Source organism: Lithobates pipiens, unplaced genomic scaffold, assembly GCF_037356315.1.
Source record: "Lithobates pipiens isolate NorthernLeopardFrog02 unplaced genomic scaffold, aLitPip1_a1.2 Scaffold_16, whole genome shotgun sequence".
Classification (NCBI taxonomy): Eukaryota; Metazoa; Chordata; class Amphibia; order Anura; family Ranidae; genus Lithobates; species Lithobates pipiens.
Genome location: NW_027507748.1, coordinates 402,021,000 through 402,038,797, shown reverse-complemented (window position 1 = coordinate 402,038,797; position 17,798 = coordinate 402,021,000). Strand labels below are relative to the sequence as shown.

The window sequence follows — 17,798 nt, the reverse complement described above, 5'->3', positions numbered from 1 at the left end:
ATGTAGCCATTCCGATCCGTGTCTTTGAAGTAGGTCGAAGTACTAATTATACCATCCACGACTTTGATTGTCAGATCAAGGAAATGGGTAACAGTTTTACTGGCTTCATGGGTAAGGAGAATAGGTCACTGGGAAGTTTTTACCATAAACTGTTTATTATATGTTCTACTAAGTATGTTGTTTACATTGATCGGTGTCCCTGCGGTCTCCAGTACATTCGGCGCACTAAACGCATGTTACAGACAAGGTTGAATGAACATGTTGCAAATATTAAGATATATTTTTTCTTATGCACAGCCTCTCTAAGCATTATGCCCTGAAACGTAATTGCAACCCTAAAGGTACCACCTTTCTGAGATTGACACATTTTCTGGCCACTGGTGGGAAGTAACATGGTTAGGGGGATCTCCAGGTAAGAAACCAGGTGGATATATCAAGCCCAGGCATTAAGGTGGATAGGATTTCTTATGCACAGCCTCTCTAAGCATCATGCCCTGAAACATAATTGCAACCTTGAAGGTACTACCTTTCTGAGATTGACAAATTTTCTAGCTACTGAAGGGAAGGAACATGGTGAGAGGGATCTCCAGGTTAGAAACCAGGTGAATATATAAAGCCCAAACATTCACTCCTTTCGGAATGAATGTTGAATGGGACTTCAACTCCTTCATTAATAACAGTTGATTTTTATCTGTTTTATTTAATTTATTGATTATTATTTTTTAGATATGTTCTATAAGTATATTATGCAAGTTACATTTTTTTTAATCACATCAGTCACTATTTTGTATATCACACAAGTAAAATGTATTGTAGCTGAAAGAAAATAAGAGTGATGCAATTTTTAAGCAGGCTACTATGATATAAAATATGTAAACATGTCAATACCTCTTTCAAGATGCTAATCTGTGCCTTTGATTTTCCAAAGCATTGCTGCAGAGTGCCCAGGGAGCCCTTAAACACAGTATGCAGACTAAAGATTTTAGAAAATGTCTTCGATGTGGAGCGGGCATTTGATAGCACCCAGCATTAGATTGGGGTGGGGGAATGTCTCAGCACAGACATTTCCAAAGTACACTGCAAAAAACTCTTGGGGGAGAGAAACTCTGTATGGCAATGTGTAACCTTGCTTTCAAAGGTTTGTTTACTGTGTAAGGAATACTAATATGTTTTTATTTATTAACACTGAATAACGTGTGTATTAAATGCCTTTGTTCTTTTTCCTTTAGTATCTTTCTTACTGCTATCCTTGGCCTGCCAGAAGCATTAATCCCCGTCCAATTACTCTGGGTTAATCTTGTAACAGATGGATTACCTGCCACTGCACTGGGATTTAACCCTCCTGACCTGGACATCATGGATAAGCAACCCCGTAATCCTAGGGAACCACTAATCAGCGGATGGCTTTTCTTTAGATATCTTGCAATTGGAGGTATTGTTCCTTCTACCTACTCTATCCATCTGTGTAATACTGGCATACAGAGAGAGCGAGACTCAAGAAAAGACAATTTATTGATAACCTTGCTATATTATCTAAAATATACCTTAACCTGTCAAACTTGTTGTTGTAGAATATCTGTATATATATTTATAATTCTAATGTCATAAAAGCAATCTTTTTTTTTCTTAAAGCAAATGTGTGGCAATGACATTGAACCAAAATATGCATAACAAACCTGACAACCTAAGCTGTCGGCAAATATTTTCACTAACCTTGATGCACAATCGCATGCTAAAGGTACAGAGATGATCATCCCGATTTCCTTAGGTGATCTTCTTTATCTGTTCAGTATACAGTGCCTTGCAAAAGTATTCACCCCCCTTGGCGTTTTACCTATTTTTTTAATTTACAGCCTTTAGTTCTATGTTTTTTTTAATCTGAATTATATGTGATGGATCAGAACACAATAGTCTAAGTTGATGAAGTAGTATTAGAAAAAAAAAAACCTATATACAGAAAACAAATTTTCAGAAATAAAAATAAATGCCATGTGCGTATGTATTCACCCCCTTTGTTATGAAGCCCATAAAAAGCTCTGGTGCAACCAGTTACCTTCAGAAGTCACATAATTAGTGAAATGATTTCCACCTGTGTGCAATCTAAGTGTCACATGAGTTGTCATTACATATACACGCCTTTTTGAAAGGCCCCAGAGGCTGCAACACCTAAGTAAGAGGCACCACTGCCATGAAGACCAAGGGACTCTCCAAAAAGTAAGGGACAATGTTGTTAAGTACTAGTCAGGGTTGGGTTATAAAAAAATCCAAATCTTTGATGATCCCTAGCAGCACCATCAAATCTATCATAACCAAATGGTTAAAACATGGCACAACAGCAAACCTGCCAAGAGACGGCCGCACACCAAAACTAATGGACCGGGGAGGAGGGCATTAATCAGAGAGGCAGCACAGACACATAAGGTAACCCTGGAGGAGCTGCAGAGTTCCACAGCAGAGACTGGAGTATCTGTACATAGGACGACAATAAGCCATATGCTCCGTAGAGTTGGGCTTTATGGCAGAGTGGCCAGAAGAAAGCCATTACTTTCAGCAAAAAACAAAATGGCGCATTTTGAGTTTGCGAAAAGGTATGTGGGAGACTCCCAAAATGTATGGAGGGAGGTTCACTGGTCTGATGAGACTAAAATTTAACTTTTTGCCCATCAAAGAAAACACTGTCTAGAGCAAACCCAACACATAACCTCACTCAAACGCCATCCCCGCAGTGAAACAGTCGGGACTGGGAAACTATGTGTAATGGTGAGCTGCACTAAAAAACAAAAAAGTGTACTAAAGTAACACCTATACGTGTAAAGCTTAGAAATAGAAAACCAAATAGCCTGACTATATGGAAAATAAATCCCCATCTAAATCAATTCATGCGGTTAAAAACATAAGTGATCGATGACAAAAAGTTATATTCAATAAATGTGAGCATTAAATGGTATATAGTTAAATACATAAATAATATAAAAATTATAAATAAATCATATAGCTAATACATGCGTGTAAAAAACGCAAATAATAAACACCAGTGTCAAATCACGTGAAAAAACCCTACCTAATAGGACCTATCAGGAATCCTCAAATAAGGAGAGATAAATAACACAATATATATATATATATCCCTTATGAATTCAAACATGTAAAGCCATAGTGAAAACGGAATTGAATTTCGTTTAATATAAAAATAAACAAAGAAAAGGAAAAGGAATTAGTCCATTAAAGACCCAAGAAAATAATGCCAATTAGCAAATAGTGATGATTCGTTCAGAGTGAGAATGGATAACTGATACCCACGTCACTTTGTGTAAACAGGAATCCAAAAGAGCCACCTCCACCAGTGAAAAAAAGGGCCGCTTACCAGAACTTGAGATCTCAGTGTTACGTGAGATCAAAAGAGAATGTATATAAATGATCTGGATGAACCGTCACAGGAACCACACTGGACTCTCCTCAATGTTAATTCCAAACAGTAAAGCGATAGTGCCACAATTCATATGGAAAAAACAAAAAGACACTCGCATAGCGTAAAAAAACCTTATTTATTAAATCGCAAAAGTAAAACCAGTACACTCACATAAATGGAGAAAATCTGAACGTTTTTCAAAGACGAGCCGGCCGGCTTTCGGCTACCGCCCACACTTCCGGGTCTGGCGTAGAACGCGCTCTAGGACTGGGAAACTGGTCAGAGTTGAGGGAAAGATGGATGCTGTTAAATACAGGGATATTCTTGAGCAAAACCTGTACCACTCTGTGTGTGATTTGAGGCTAGGACGGAGGTTCACCTTCCAGCAGGACAATGACAGCAAACACACTGCTAAAGCAACACTTGAGTGGTTTAAGGGGAAACATGTAAATGTGTTGGAATGGCCTAATCAAAGCCCAGACCTCAATCCAATAGAAAATCTGTGGTCAGACTTAGATTGCTGTTCACTAGCGCAAACCAACCAACTTGAAGGAGCTGGAGCAGTTTTGCAAGGCGGAATGTGCAAAAATCCCAGTGGTAAGATGTGGCAAGCTCATAGAGACTTATCCAAAGCGACTTGGAGCTGTGATGGCCGCAAAAAGTGGCTCTACAAAGTATTGATTTGGGGGGGGGGGGGGGAATAGTTATACACATTGACTTGTTCTGTTATTTTGGACTATTTGTTTGCTTCACAATAAAAAAAAAAAAAAAATCTTCAAAGTTGTGGGCATGTTCTGTAAAAAAAAAAATTGCAAATCCTCAAACAATCCATTCTAATTCCATGCTGTGAGGCAACTAAACATGAAAAATGCAAAGGGGGTGAATACTTTTGCAAGGCACTGTATGAGCATGAGCAAATACAGACATCCTGTCTATAGAAGCATTGTTGGTGTTCCAAAGAAATAGTGTATTTTATACAAAGTAAAGTTTTGTCTTTAACTATATTCTGGTTTAGTTTCTTATTTATAGTAGTTAGTTTTAGCACTATAGAAGTTTGATTTTTAAATGTGTTCTAATTGTAGAAAGTGCATTCTCATTTCTAAAAAGATTGTGCTACATTTCTGAATGTATTCTATTTTTGCTTTTTGCACCAGTTTATGTAGGTCTGGGCACTGTGGGAGCTGCCACATGGTGGTTCCTATATGATGAAGATGGACCACAGGTGACATTTTACCAGCTGGTAAGTCAAATGGATTTTGTGTAGGAATATTAGTTTTATGTATGAAAATTAGATTAAATTATAATCTATAGATAAATGGAATATTGGTTAAATAACTGCATCTTTCGTTTCTCTGAACTTTGATAGATCCCTATTACATTGGTGATGTACTCTTAAAAATTCTTATACATATACTAATTGAACCTTCTCATCCTGGTATTTCCCTTTTATTCCCCCCTCCTTTTAGTTAATATGAATGTCAATTTAATTCCTTGTACTTTACAATTTTACCTTTCGTATACCTGTATAGCGTTGTAATTGTTCTTCTATTCTTAAAATATATATAATAATATTAAATAATTATTTAATAAAAATAACTAAACTCCAGATCAAAACAACCTTTCATTCTATAGCTGATTTTGTTACATCTGGCAGGATAAATCAATCCAAAATGGCAGACACTCTGATCAAATCTAAACTCGGGAGTGGAGTGGGATTTCCAGACCTGCCCTTTGTTATACGGTTGACCTATAGCAAGAGTAGTCGATTGGTGTAAACATAACATACACCAGCACTGGGTCTCCCTTGAACAGGACTACTACCCCTTTCCTTTGACCGTGGTCCCATGTTAAGAAAGGAGCACTGTAACCCTGGGTTCACACTGCTGCGATCTCAGAGTTTGCATATGATTCACACCCATACTGCAGGTGTCAATTACATGCGATGTCTGAGCAATGCAAGCTCAGACATGCAGTTGTATGGCTGAACTCGCATTGGATTTACACAGAAAATAGTGCAGGGTGCTTGTTTTTCCCCCGCACTAAAATCGGATTGCATGGGTGTTCTCACCTATGCGATCCGATTCCTGTGCGAGTTCACAGTTCGCACTGCGATCTGTGAACTAAACTGGGGGAAAGTTAATGACACCCACCACAGTTCGCACAAGGCAGTGTGATCTGCCCACTGGAGAAGAACGATGCTGGAATTGCGCTTGTTCCCGCATCTCTCTGGTGCAGGGATGCTCAACCTTTTTAAAGGCGAGGGTCATTTAAGCAAATTGGTAACCAGTCGCGGGCCACAATGAGCGGAGGGGGTGGATGGCAGGTCACGACAACCCTATAGGCCCTCTGATCCTTTCCACCCAGATGGAAGGGGACGAATTCCCTTCTATTTTTTTTTTATCAGATTTTTAGGATCGGATTGGAGGCAGGCGGGAGTAAACGGACAAAAGTCGGTTTACATCTGCCGCTCTGTAGAGGTGAATCGAGGGTCCAATTGGGTAGCTCCAATCATGTGTAAAGGGCCTAAACTGCTTTCACACTGATGTGCTGTGGTTTACCCACACCACGGGTGCAGCATAGTGCACCTGTGTCTATCCTGTGGGTTAACTGAACTTTGCCATAGACTCTGCCTGTGGCAAAAGGCAGCGCTGTACAGGAAGCATCGGCTTATGGGGCTCTGCTCTGTAGCCATTTTCTTCTTCTACCACCTGCTTCATTCACAACACTGATGCTGTGGTATGATGGGTCGGCAGCCTGCAATCTGATCTTGCTAACCCGCCATTCCAGAGCAGGAGGTCATGGGCCACATCAGAGGGCCCCGCGGGCCACATGTGGGCCCCGGGCCACTGGTTGGCCACCCCTGCTCTAGTGTGAACCCAGGATGAAGCCTTTTCGAAAGCACCCTTTAATGGGACTATACCTGACACCAACAGATATTTTAAACTACTTAATTTGTAGATGTAACACTTTCGTTATACTTATAGTAGGACATCCAAAGTTTGCTCCAGGTCTTACAGATAATAAATGTTTTGGCTCTGGCAACTCAAAACGAATGTTTTCGTTTTTGGGCTAATCTCGACTCTTCTGACCCAGGGATGTAGCGATGACAGCTTCTTCTGCTGGTATAGGACACTGTCTGTTCTTTCTAAACATTTCCCACAACATAGTGCTATATGCTGGTGGTGTAATGCCATGGCAGACACTATACTGCATGTTTCTTATGGAATTCTTTACTGTGACTTTTTTAGCTCAGGTCACCCAAATCATATCACAGCTTGCTCATATCTCTCTATGATAATAGAGAAGCTGTCCTAAATGTGACCCTATCATCAAAGAAGCGGTACAAGAAATCATTGTTTGACCATATCCTGAATCCATAAGGGCTTGTGCTTGAAAACAAACGACCCCTTCGACACTGACAGGTCCAAAATCATATGGTTCTATTTAGTGTCTTGCAGCACTGTTGCAGTGCTATATTTCTACCTCCTTTTGTTTGCTGAGGCCACATGCTCTACCACCCCCACTTTTTTTTATTCTTCTGCCCTGCTATTCTTTTTTCCCTGTCTCATTCACTCCATTCCATTACACTTAATGATTTCCCCAGAGCAGTAAGACTGACAGGTACTTGTTAAATGTCATGAACCTCCATCTGCTACTTTCTGTGGTATCTGAAAATGTATGTATCCTACCAATGTCAATGTCATATTTTGTATTCTCATTGTTTATTATGACTGCATACCCTGTAAGTGAAACTACTGAAAAAAAAAAAATAATATATTGCAGGTCAGGAGTCATTCGACTCCAGGGATTTTGAATTTGGACTCCCTAGCCTCCAAATAAACAACCTACAAATAACAATATACTACCTTTGCTTGTATTCAGAACCAGGGATTCTCTAGCTCTGGCCTTGTATGCTCTAGTTATCCCCTGGTCTTAGTTCAGTCTAATCTATACCTTCCCTCCACTAAGCATTCCACTTCACCTGCTCCACAAAATAAAGCAAGAGAGGAAGATGACAATTCCTCTGGTATGGAATTTGCCCAGAAGAACTTGGTATACAGACATACTCTAGACTTCTTGCATTTGACCCCTGACATCTCCCCACTAGGCCAGATCTGTTATCTGAAGGGCCCCCTTTTCCACCCATGCATTTACATTCTTTATTTTTTAACAGTATGGCTCTTGAAACTCAGGTCTTGAAGGATACAGAGGTTTCTGAGTCAGTGATGCCTACTTTGCTGAAAACATGGAAAGCTACTTCCAGGAAGATATATTCTCGTACCTGGAAATCATACTTCAGCGGGTTTAAGCACAGTCAATTACTAGAGATGACTTTGTCTCACATTCTGGCCTTCCTCCAAACAAGTCTTGGCCAGTTCTTAGAACCCTGAAAGGGAAAGTTTTGAATGTATTCATCCCTTTCCAAAGACGTTTGGCTTTGCATTCCCTTGTAAAAACATTTATTCAAGGTGTTTCCCATGTCATACCCCCTTTGCAGCACCCTGTGCTTCCCTGGCACCTTAATTGTATGTGCTCTGCATTGCAGATGACACTCTGAACCCATCAGGGATATTCTCTTAGAAATTCTAGCCACCAAAGTAGCCTTTTTGGTGACTATAACATCTGAGAGATGTGTCCATGACAATGTTGTATTGTGTTCAAATAAATTCAGTGTGGTGCAACACCTCAAATAATAGTTCAAAGTCCCATACAATTGTGTATTACACATATATCCAACGACTTCCAGAAAAAAATATTTTAAAATGGTGATGAAAATATATTAGGCAAAACACCCTGTGTTAAATCACTTAATGGAAGCAATATCTCCAACTGCCTCACCATCACACATGGCGTGACTCTGGCGTAACGTCACAGGCTTGGCTCAGGCACTACCTGTTATGGGGTGGTAACTGTCTCTGAATTGTGCTCCTGTGTTGCCGCCCTGACACGTTTTATCCCTGGTTGAAATTTTAAGCGGCTGTGCCAAAACACTTTGTGCAGGCCTAGTCCGACGTTGTCATGGTCAGGTGGACAGTCCAGAGCCACGATGAGCAGATTCTGCACAAGTGCCTGCAGACAGGAAATGTCTAAAAAAGATAGAGAAGAAGAAAATTTTATTCAAGTATGTATTAACAAAAAAAATCCTTCTGTTGCTTTCAGCCTCTAAATTTTTTTTTTCTGCTGTGATCAGCCTTTTTGTTAGAGGTTGACTGCTTTTATGCTCCATGGTCCCACTGCCAATGTGTGTGTGAATGTAGATTCCATCTTTTTCTCGCTCCTGAGATGGCCTAGGGCAGTGATTTCGAACCTTTGCACCCCAGATGCTTTGGAACTACATTTCCTATGATGCTCATGCACTCTGCAGTGTAGTTGAGCATCATGGGAAATGTCGTTCCAAAACATCTGGGGTACCAAGGCTCACCATCACTGGCCTAGGGGCTATGGGATTTGTAGTGTGCATAGAGCAGCACACATGACTATAACTCTCACTTGCACTACTTGTTCCTAACAAAACAGAAATGAGGGGGGGGAAGGTTCCAGTACAAGGGGAAGACGAAGAGTGTTACAAAGGGGCAGACAAACATTGTAACATGATTTAATGAAGGGAAAAAAAGTCCAAGTAGTGTATGTGTATGGATTAATTAGTAACTTTATAGTTTAGTGTCACTTTAAAATTTCTGTACAGAAAAATGTCTCACTAGAAGAGGTCAGTCACATTACTTGATTTGGTCACATAACTGGTGAAACCTACTTGAAGGCGCTCAAATGTACCTGTCAATGAATTCTGAATGATCTCAGAATAATCCTAAACCAATACTACTGGCACTTTTGTATAAATTGAGGTATGAAGTGGAATGTTATTGACCAATTACTTACCTCCAACCACACTATGGGTTGAAGTTCCACCTAAACACTGGAGTTCATTTTTGAGACCACTTACTGATGTGTTTGGTGCTTTTTTTTTCATTCCTTATAGAGACACTTCATGAAGTGCACACCTGAAAATCCATTATTTGAAGGCATTGACTGTGAAGTGTTTGAGTCTCGCTATCCCACTACCATGGCCCTGTCTGTGCTGGTAACCGTCGAGATGTGTAATGCTCTCAACAGGTAAATCATGATCCTATATAGAGGTATATCCTTTAACTATTAACTCTTATTACGAATTTCTAAGCATTAGCTTCATTAGGCTTATTTGACTTGGACAAAAAAAAAAACTTTTTGTGGACAAGCCTTTATAACAATTTCCACAAAAACACGTGTTCAAAGTTGTTAAAATTACAATCATGTGGGTGTTATAGGGCATTTTAGGATAATTTGGGAAGAACAGTGAGCTATTTCAATGCAAAGTTAAAATTTTCCTTTTATACAAGAGTGTAATCAAACTACTAAATAAGGCAAGAAGGTTACAGAATTTAACATACCATAAGCAGAGAGCTGGAGGATGAACTTTTTTTTTTTTTTAAGACTCCCTTTACTTTCGGGAGATGTATTTTCCAAATCTGTCTATTAAAAACAAAGCAAGTTGATCTTGCACTGGTTGATGTAACAAATATCTTTGTGGTTCTTCAAATAACTTCATATTACCATACAAGGAACGTTAAGTACTGTTGATATAATAGTTTTGATAAAAACTAAGTCAATATAAATTATTTCTCAGATAAATAGATTTTAATCTGACTTGTATTTTTCATCATGGGGAAAAATAAAGATGCTAGACCTCCCAGTGAACAAAATACCTCCAAGAATTTAAGTGTAAAAGAGAATACTCAAAAAAAAATAGCTTTTTTTAAAATATTGTTTTTCATTGTAAAATATCAAATTTTGGTGCAGGTGGAATGACAAATGTAATGTTAACATAATACCAACTTCTGTCTAAAACTTCCAAAGTCAGCATTCTGTTGCTCGTTCCCTCCTTTCTTTATGATACATCATGGGACACAGAGCCTTAAGTAATTACTTAATGGATTATAGGCTGCCTTCAGGTGTTGACACTGGTAAACCCAATCAAGGACGTTTACTGCCTATATAACCCCTTCTCCTTCCAGGAGCACATCAGTTTTTTCTCCAGTGTCTGAAGGTGTTGGTCATGAGTGAAGATGTGCTCTGAGGAGCTCCAGGAGGGATCCATGCTGGATTTAAATAGACCTCCATAAACAAGATCCATCCAAAGTGTCATTGGGGCCTTGTATCCAAAGCACAAGGATTTGCCTGTAACGCCTCTTTGTAGGGCTGGACCCCAGGAACCCAGAACTTAGGTCTTGCTACATTACCTAAACTTCCTGATGGGGTGCTTTTACAGGTCCAGGGCAGTTGGAACCCCATTTTAGGGACCCAGTCCCTGAAGGTTTGTTATGCAGCCCACCGTGATGGGTGAAGGATGGATTGTTTAATTCTGCAGCGAGGATAATATATAAGGGAAGAAACTTGGGTATTAAAAATATCTATATTTCTTCCATTAGGGAAAAAAGTCATGCCTTACATCTCCACTAGAGGGAGTCTATGCACATACCTTACTCTGTTGTCTTACTGTAAGCTTAGTCTGTGTGTGATTGTAGCAGTGTGCAGAGGGAGACTCTGCAAGGTAAGAGAAAGCTGCAAAAGTGTTTCTTCTCCCTGATGGCACCAGAGGGTTAGGGGAACAGAACAGTGCTGTACCCCCCTTACATTACCCCCCCCCCTGCTGCGGGGGGTGCGGAGGCCCCGCTAATACCGCTTATTGTTTTAACTGTGGCTGATTTTACTGTTTGAGCCTGCTGCTGGATGGGTCCCTGCTCCCCCCCCCCCCCCTCGTGTTTGGATCAATGACAATGCACAGATGCTTAAAGGATCCAACAGATAAGGCGTTTTTAATCCCTGTTAAGATCTACTTTTTCCATGGCAGGTGCCGTTACTCAGTCTGCAGTCACTGCTGTAAGCGTCTATCAATCCCTAAAGGACCAATTTAAACAAGTCTTTAGAGAGCTTCCTGCACAACAAGCTCGGGACTTGGCTGAACTACCAAAGGCATTATGCTTTGCCATAGATGCTATTAAAGATATTCACCAGGTGTCTCGTCTTACGCTTGCATAAGCATAGAATCCCATGGGTAAAAAATTTTGTCAGCTGAAGCACCATGTAAAGATCTCCTAACTGGGCTCCCTTTTCATGGGGAGTGACTATTTGGACAAAACTTAGACAAATATATCCAAACAATTTCTAGTGGGAAAAGTACTCTTTTGCCTGCCAGAAGCTAGTATAAACGCCCTTCATTTAAAGGGGCTCTTTCCCTTACGTCAGGGGCTTCCGCCACTAGGCAGGGGCGACTGCCTCCACTGTCACACTCTGAAGCAAAAATTCAGAGTCAGACCCAGGCTCAAAAGAAGTCCTGGGGTCGGAAACCTGCAAAGCAGAATCCTAAAGCCTCATGAAGAGGCAACCCCCTCACCAAGGTGGGGGGAAGACTTCTGCAGTTTTCAGAAGTCTGGAAAGCATGAAATTCAGGACAGATGGGTCATCTCCACTGTAAGACTGGGGTACAAGCTGGAATTTCAGAACTTTTAACCGTCTCACTTCCTGAGATCAAGCGTTCCCAAAGAGCCAGAAAAAAGGACAAGTTTTATTTCAAGCACTAGACCGATTAATATCTCAATGGGTGATCATACAGATCCAAACAAAGGAGCAAGGTCAGTAGTTTCTATCCTTCTAGGAGGAGAACTTCTGGCATCAATCAACATCAGGGATGCATATCTGCATGTCCCTATATTTCCCGCTCATCAAAAGTTTCTGCGGTTCGATTTAGAACAGCAGCATTTTCAGTTTGCAGCCCTGCCCTTGGGGCTAGCCACAGCACCCCGGGTGTTCACCAAAGTGCTGGCCCCACCTCTAGCCAGGTTTAGGGTACAGGGCATAACAGTCATAGCATACCTAGACGCTCTATTGCTAATAGCTCAGTCGGCTCGTTTGGAGCAAAGCGTACGCACTACTACCAACTATCTGAAAGGCTGGGTTGGATTCTCAACTTAGAGTAATCTCCCTTAAATACTGCTAAAAAAAAACTGGAGTGCTTGGGTCTGATCATAGACACAGCCCAGGAAAGGGTGTTCTTGCCTCGGGCAAAAATCAACTCCATAAAAGAGTTGGTACGGATGGGGGTCCCTCCATTCGCCTTTGCATGAGGTTGCTAGGAACTATGGTGGCTTCATTCGAAGCAGTTCCCAATGCCCAGTTTCATTTAAGACTTTTGCAAAACAGTACCCTGTCTGCTTGGAACAAAGTAATTCAAGCTTTAGACTTGTCAAAGCAGCTGAAAAGACAACTGTCCAGGGACAGTGGTCAAGAACTGAAAATAACCTTGTCCATCATTATCCTAGAGATTTAGGTAGTACGTCTGGCTCTAAAGACCTGGACTTTCAGGTTACGGGATAGTCCTGTCAGGATTCAATCTGACAGTGCCACAGCTGTGGCCTATATCAATAACCAAGGGGGCACACAAGGTCTCTCAACGCAGAGAGAGGTGAACCATATTCTAACTTGGACAGAAAGGAATGTTCCTTGCCTATTAGCAGGCGGACTACTTGAGTTGCCAGCAGTTATTCCCAGCCGAATGTTCTCTTCACCCCGACATATTTCGGGCTGTTTACCAAAGATGGGGGACTCCGGACGTAGATCTTCTAGTGTCCAGGTTCAACATTAAGTCAACTTTGTGGCCAGAACAATGGATCTATTCGCATGCAAAACGGATGTGTTGGTGACCCCGTGGGATCGATTCTCACTGATCTATGCATTTCCCCCCCTATTCAGTTGCTGCCTCAACTTCTTTACAGGATCAAGCTGGAAAGAATGCCGGTAATTCTGGTGGCACCTGCATGGCCCAGAAGGTCATGGTATGCAGAAATTATAAAGATGGCAGTGGAGGGCCCATGGTCTCTCCCACTTCGGCCAGATCTGCTCTATCAGAGACCGATATTCCATCCTACCTTACGGTCTCTAAATTTAACAGCTTGGATATTAAAACCACATTCTGAAGAAACATGGGCTTTCCGGGGCAGTTATCTCTACCCTGATTAGTGCAAGGAAGCCAGCTTCCAGAACTATAGGGTCTGGAGAGCTTATGTTTCCTGGTGTGAATCCAAGGGTTGGCACCCTCAGAGAGATATCATAGGCAGAATTCTTGCCTCTCTACAATAAGGGGTAGAAATTAAATTGGCCTTGAGTACTATTAAAGGCCTAGTCTCAGCTTTATCTGTCTTATTTCAAAAGACCACTTGCTACTCATGCTGTAGTCCGGGGTTTTATACAGGGGGTGACATGGCTTATTCTGCCCGTCAAACCTCCCTTGAACCCTTGGGAATTAGTTTTGCCTGTGTTACAAAAAACAGCCATCTGAATCAATACAACATATTCCCCAAGGAAGTTGGTATTTTTGGTTGCTATAAGGAGGTTTTCGGAATTGGATGCCCTTTCTTGTAAAGAGCCATATTTGATTTGTCATGGGGACAGAGTGGTGTTACGCCCTCATGCAGACTTTATCAAAAGTGGTTTCAGATTTCACCTGAACCAAGATATTGTCCTGCCATTGTTTTTTCCAAAACCATGTTCCAGGGAAGAAGAGTCACTACATTGTCTTAATATGGTGAGAGCAGTGAAAATATATTTTTAGACAACTATTTAGATTCATAAGATTGATGTTTATTCTGCCAGAGGGCCCTAAGAAAGGACAGGCAGTGTCAAAATCCACTGTCACTAAGTGGATTTGACAAGTGATCATTCAAACTTATGATTCAAGGGGTAAGATTCCCCCGTTTCAAGTTAAAGCACACTCTACCAGGTCAGTTAGTGCTTCTTGGGCAGCACGTGGCTCAGATCTGTAAGGCCGCAACTTGGTCTTCAGTGCATACATTCACGAGATTTTATCAGGTGGATGTAAGGGGTATGAGGATATCGCCTTTGGGCACAGTGTACTGCAGGCAGCAGTATAAATCCTCAAGTTTGTCGTTACCCTGCGGGTTGTTTCTCTCTCCCCTCAAGTAGCATTGCTATGGGACGTCCCATTAAGTAATTACTTAAGACTCTGTGTCCCATGATGTATGATAAAGAAAATAGGATTTTTATTACAGCTTACCTATAAAATCCTTTTCTTGGAGTACATCATGGGACACAGAGGTCCCGCCCCTCTTTTGGGATTAAGTATATTGCTTTGCTACAAAAACTGATGTGCTCTGACAGAGGAGGGGTTATATAGGGAGTAAACTTCCTTGTTTGGATTTACCAGTGTCAACACCCGAAGGTAGCCTATAACCCATTAAGTAATTACTTAAGGCTCTGTGTCCCATGATGTACTCCAAGAAAATAATTTTACCGGTAAGCTTTCATAAAAATCCTATTTTTTATTAGTAGTTTGTTATTCTATTTGACAATATCCAGCACTTTAAAGATCAGGGACATAAAGTTGTCACAATGTAACTGTGTTTCACAAAATAAGCCAATGTACAACTCACTTATCTCAATTTAATATCTACAGTCTGTCTGAGAACCAGTCTCTACTGAGGATGCCACCTTGGCTTAACATCTGGCTTCTGGGTGCAATCATCATGTCCATGGCACTACACTTCTTGATCCTCTATGTGAAACCAATGCCGGTATATATTGTGTGCTATAAAATGTCTTTCTGAAAAGTTAAAGTGGTTGTACACCCACTGAAGAGAATATCCTCAGATATACATCTGCAGTCTTCCCCATTCTACATCCTTTGAGAAGTGCAGAATGTGTTGAAAATCTTTCTTTCTTTTTCAGCAGTACATAGGGGTGAGTGGGGAGACTGGACTTGCACTGTGTAAGACTTAATTGGAGGAAAGAGACCCCCCCCCCCCCCACATAGGCAGAGGATTAAAGCAATATGCAGAACTGTATTCTGAATAGACAAGCTCCCTGCTTATCTCCCTCTGAGCTCTCTCCCCGACATACCTTTTCAGTTCATGTTATCTCATGTGTCAGAGCTTCTCAGAAGTGACTCATAGTGATGAGGAATAAAGCACCAGAGAAAAATTACACTTAGAACTTTGAAGAGAGATAAGTAAACACTACAGATATGTGCTTAGTTCAAATTTCATGAATGGGGTTTACAACCACTTTAATTTTTTTATAATACATTTTTTTTTAATTTAAAAAAATCTAATTCAGTAATATTTGTTCTTCAGAGTTTTTAATGGTGTTGCTTGTTTTATTGAATCATTTCTCAACAGGACAGTCCAGTGTTCATGTACGTAGATATATAGCATTAACGTATTATTTTTTTTTTAACCACTTTGAATCCCCAAGCCTTTTTTTTCCTAAATCGCCCCTAAAGTTCCCTTGTCTCTGTTTCACAGATTTATATCTTTTAGATTTCGTAGTCTATCCTGACGACACATTTTACATAAAAAATTTTAGGGGAAGGATCGTTTTTCAATTTGGAAGCAAATTTGGTTACATATACTTTATTTTTATTTTTTGCCAATACATAGTAAAAAAAAATTGAAAAAAAAAGCATTTTCCAGCAATTTTTCCCAATGTAAGATAAAACACATATACATAAAATAAAATAAATTGTACTGAACCCGGAATGTTTACACAAAAATATAATGAATATTATATACATAAATAGGCTGCTAATTAAAATTTGATTTTTATGTATTAAATCACAAAATGAATTTGTGCGCTTTATTTTGCTTTCAGTGCTACATTGCGAAGCACACAAAAAGAAGTTTGTGTAAATTGTTAGCACAGGATAAAATTAAGTTCGATTGACAAGGGCCAAATGAACATGACTTTTTCACAGCTTTGCAATCCCTAAAAATTTGGATTGCATTATGGTTACTTACATGAGCTTTTTATGCTTGAGCAGTGAATGTAATTGTCATCAAGTTCATTTGGAGGCTGTAAGATTAATCTGAGGAGGCACATTTTTTATTTCTGGATTTATATTTTTTTGAAGATATAAACACACCAATTGTGTGTGTGTGTGTGTGTGCTATTTTTATTAGACTTTTTTTTATTTTCAGCCACTTCCCCCTCAGGAGCAAATAAATTTTTTCACACACGTTAAAAACTGAATCTTGCCTATAAAACTGCAGAGGTCCTTTAGAATAAAAATGTTGGTAGATACAATGTTGCATTGTATTTGCACAACAGTTTCAAATGAATTTAAAGCTGATCTCCAGTAATTCACCACTGAAATGTGCTTGTTTACAGTGAGTTAAGTCCAACAAGGTGCATGCCACCTCATAGACTTATCTTTTATTTAGATCTGAAGGTTTTAGGGAGCTCCGGAAGCTGTCTCTACACTCCTGGGACTATGACAGGAGAGATGCTGCACTCTCATACAGCAGCAGCTCTGCCCGCCCATTCCCTCCACTGTTCATTCCCAGGAGCATTTGTATTTTTGAATGATTGGGCAGACGGAGGGGAGGGGCGCGCACAGCGGCTGCATGTGATGCTTTAGTAGCTGAGATCAGAAGGTTCAGTGTAGGAGTGCCAATGTAAGGGGTGAGGCTTGGAGACCAGTAGCTATAGCAGTAGATGGGTTCCCACCAACCAACAGGATAATTATACAGGCAGATCACCCTGGCAGATGAAACTGGCTCACCCAAGGTACAGGTTCTAAGCATTAACCGATATTCACCAGATCCTGGTCCTCAGAATCGCCATACCAGGAGAAGAACAAGGTGAACAGTGAGAAGGGGTCCAGTAGCAGATAAAGTAGGTAGAGATCAAGCAGAAGCATAGTCAGTAAATAAGCCAAAGGTCAGTAACAAGTGGTTGTAGGTTGCAAAGGCATAGTCGAGGAACAAGCCAAAGGTCGATAACAATTGGTTGCAGCTTAGGATCAAGCAGAAACATGGTTGAACAAGCCAAAGGTCAATAATGTGTGAGAAGCAAAGAGTTTAACCGCTTGCCGACCAGTGCATGACAATATATATCCGTACAATGGCACGGCTGGGCAAATGGGCGTACACGCCGTACAGGCACCGTCCCCTTTAACCACTTCAGCCCCGGAAGATTTTACCCCCTTCCTGGCCAGAGCACTTTTTGCGATTCGTCACTGAGTTGCTTTAACTGACAATTGCGTGGTAGTGCGACGTGGCTCCCAAATAAAATTGGTGTCCTTTGTTCCCACAAATAGAGCTTTCTTTTGGTGTTTACAAAATAGGGGATAGTTTTATGGCATTTTTATTACAAATTTTTTTTTCTTTATTTTTTATTTTTTTTTACTAGTAATGGTGGCGATCAGTGATTTTTATCATGACTGCGACATTATGGAGGACACATCGGACATTTTTGACATATTTTTGGGACCATTCTCATTTATACAGCAATCAGTGCTATACAAATGCACTGATTCCTGTGTAAATGACACTGGCAGTGAAGG

General features: G+C 40.5%; 1 protein-coding gene across 1 annotated transcript in view; it reads left to right on the top strand.

The window, feature by feature from the left end:
* Positions 1–17,798, top strand: part of ATP2A3 (ATPase sarcoplasmic/endoplasmic reticulum Ca2+ transporting 3) — a 311,056-nt gene that overhangs the window by 276,218 nt on the left and 17,040 nt on the right. The window contains exons 16-19 of the mRNA XM_077482351.1: positions 1,230–1,432; positions 4,564–4,649; positions 9,387–9,520; positions 14,913–15,030. Coding sequence (XP_077338477.1) covers positions 1,230–1,432; positions 4,564–4,649; positions 9,387–9,520; positions 14,913–15,030 — 541 coding nt within the window. The remainder of the gene's footprint in view (positions 1–1,229; positions 1,433–4,563; positions 4,650–9,386; positions 9,521–14,912; positions 15,031–17,798) is intronic.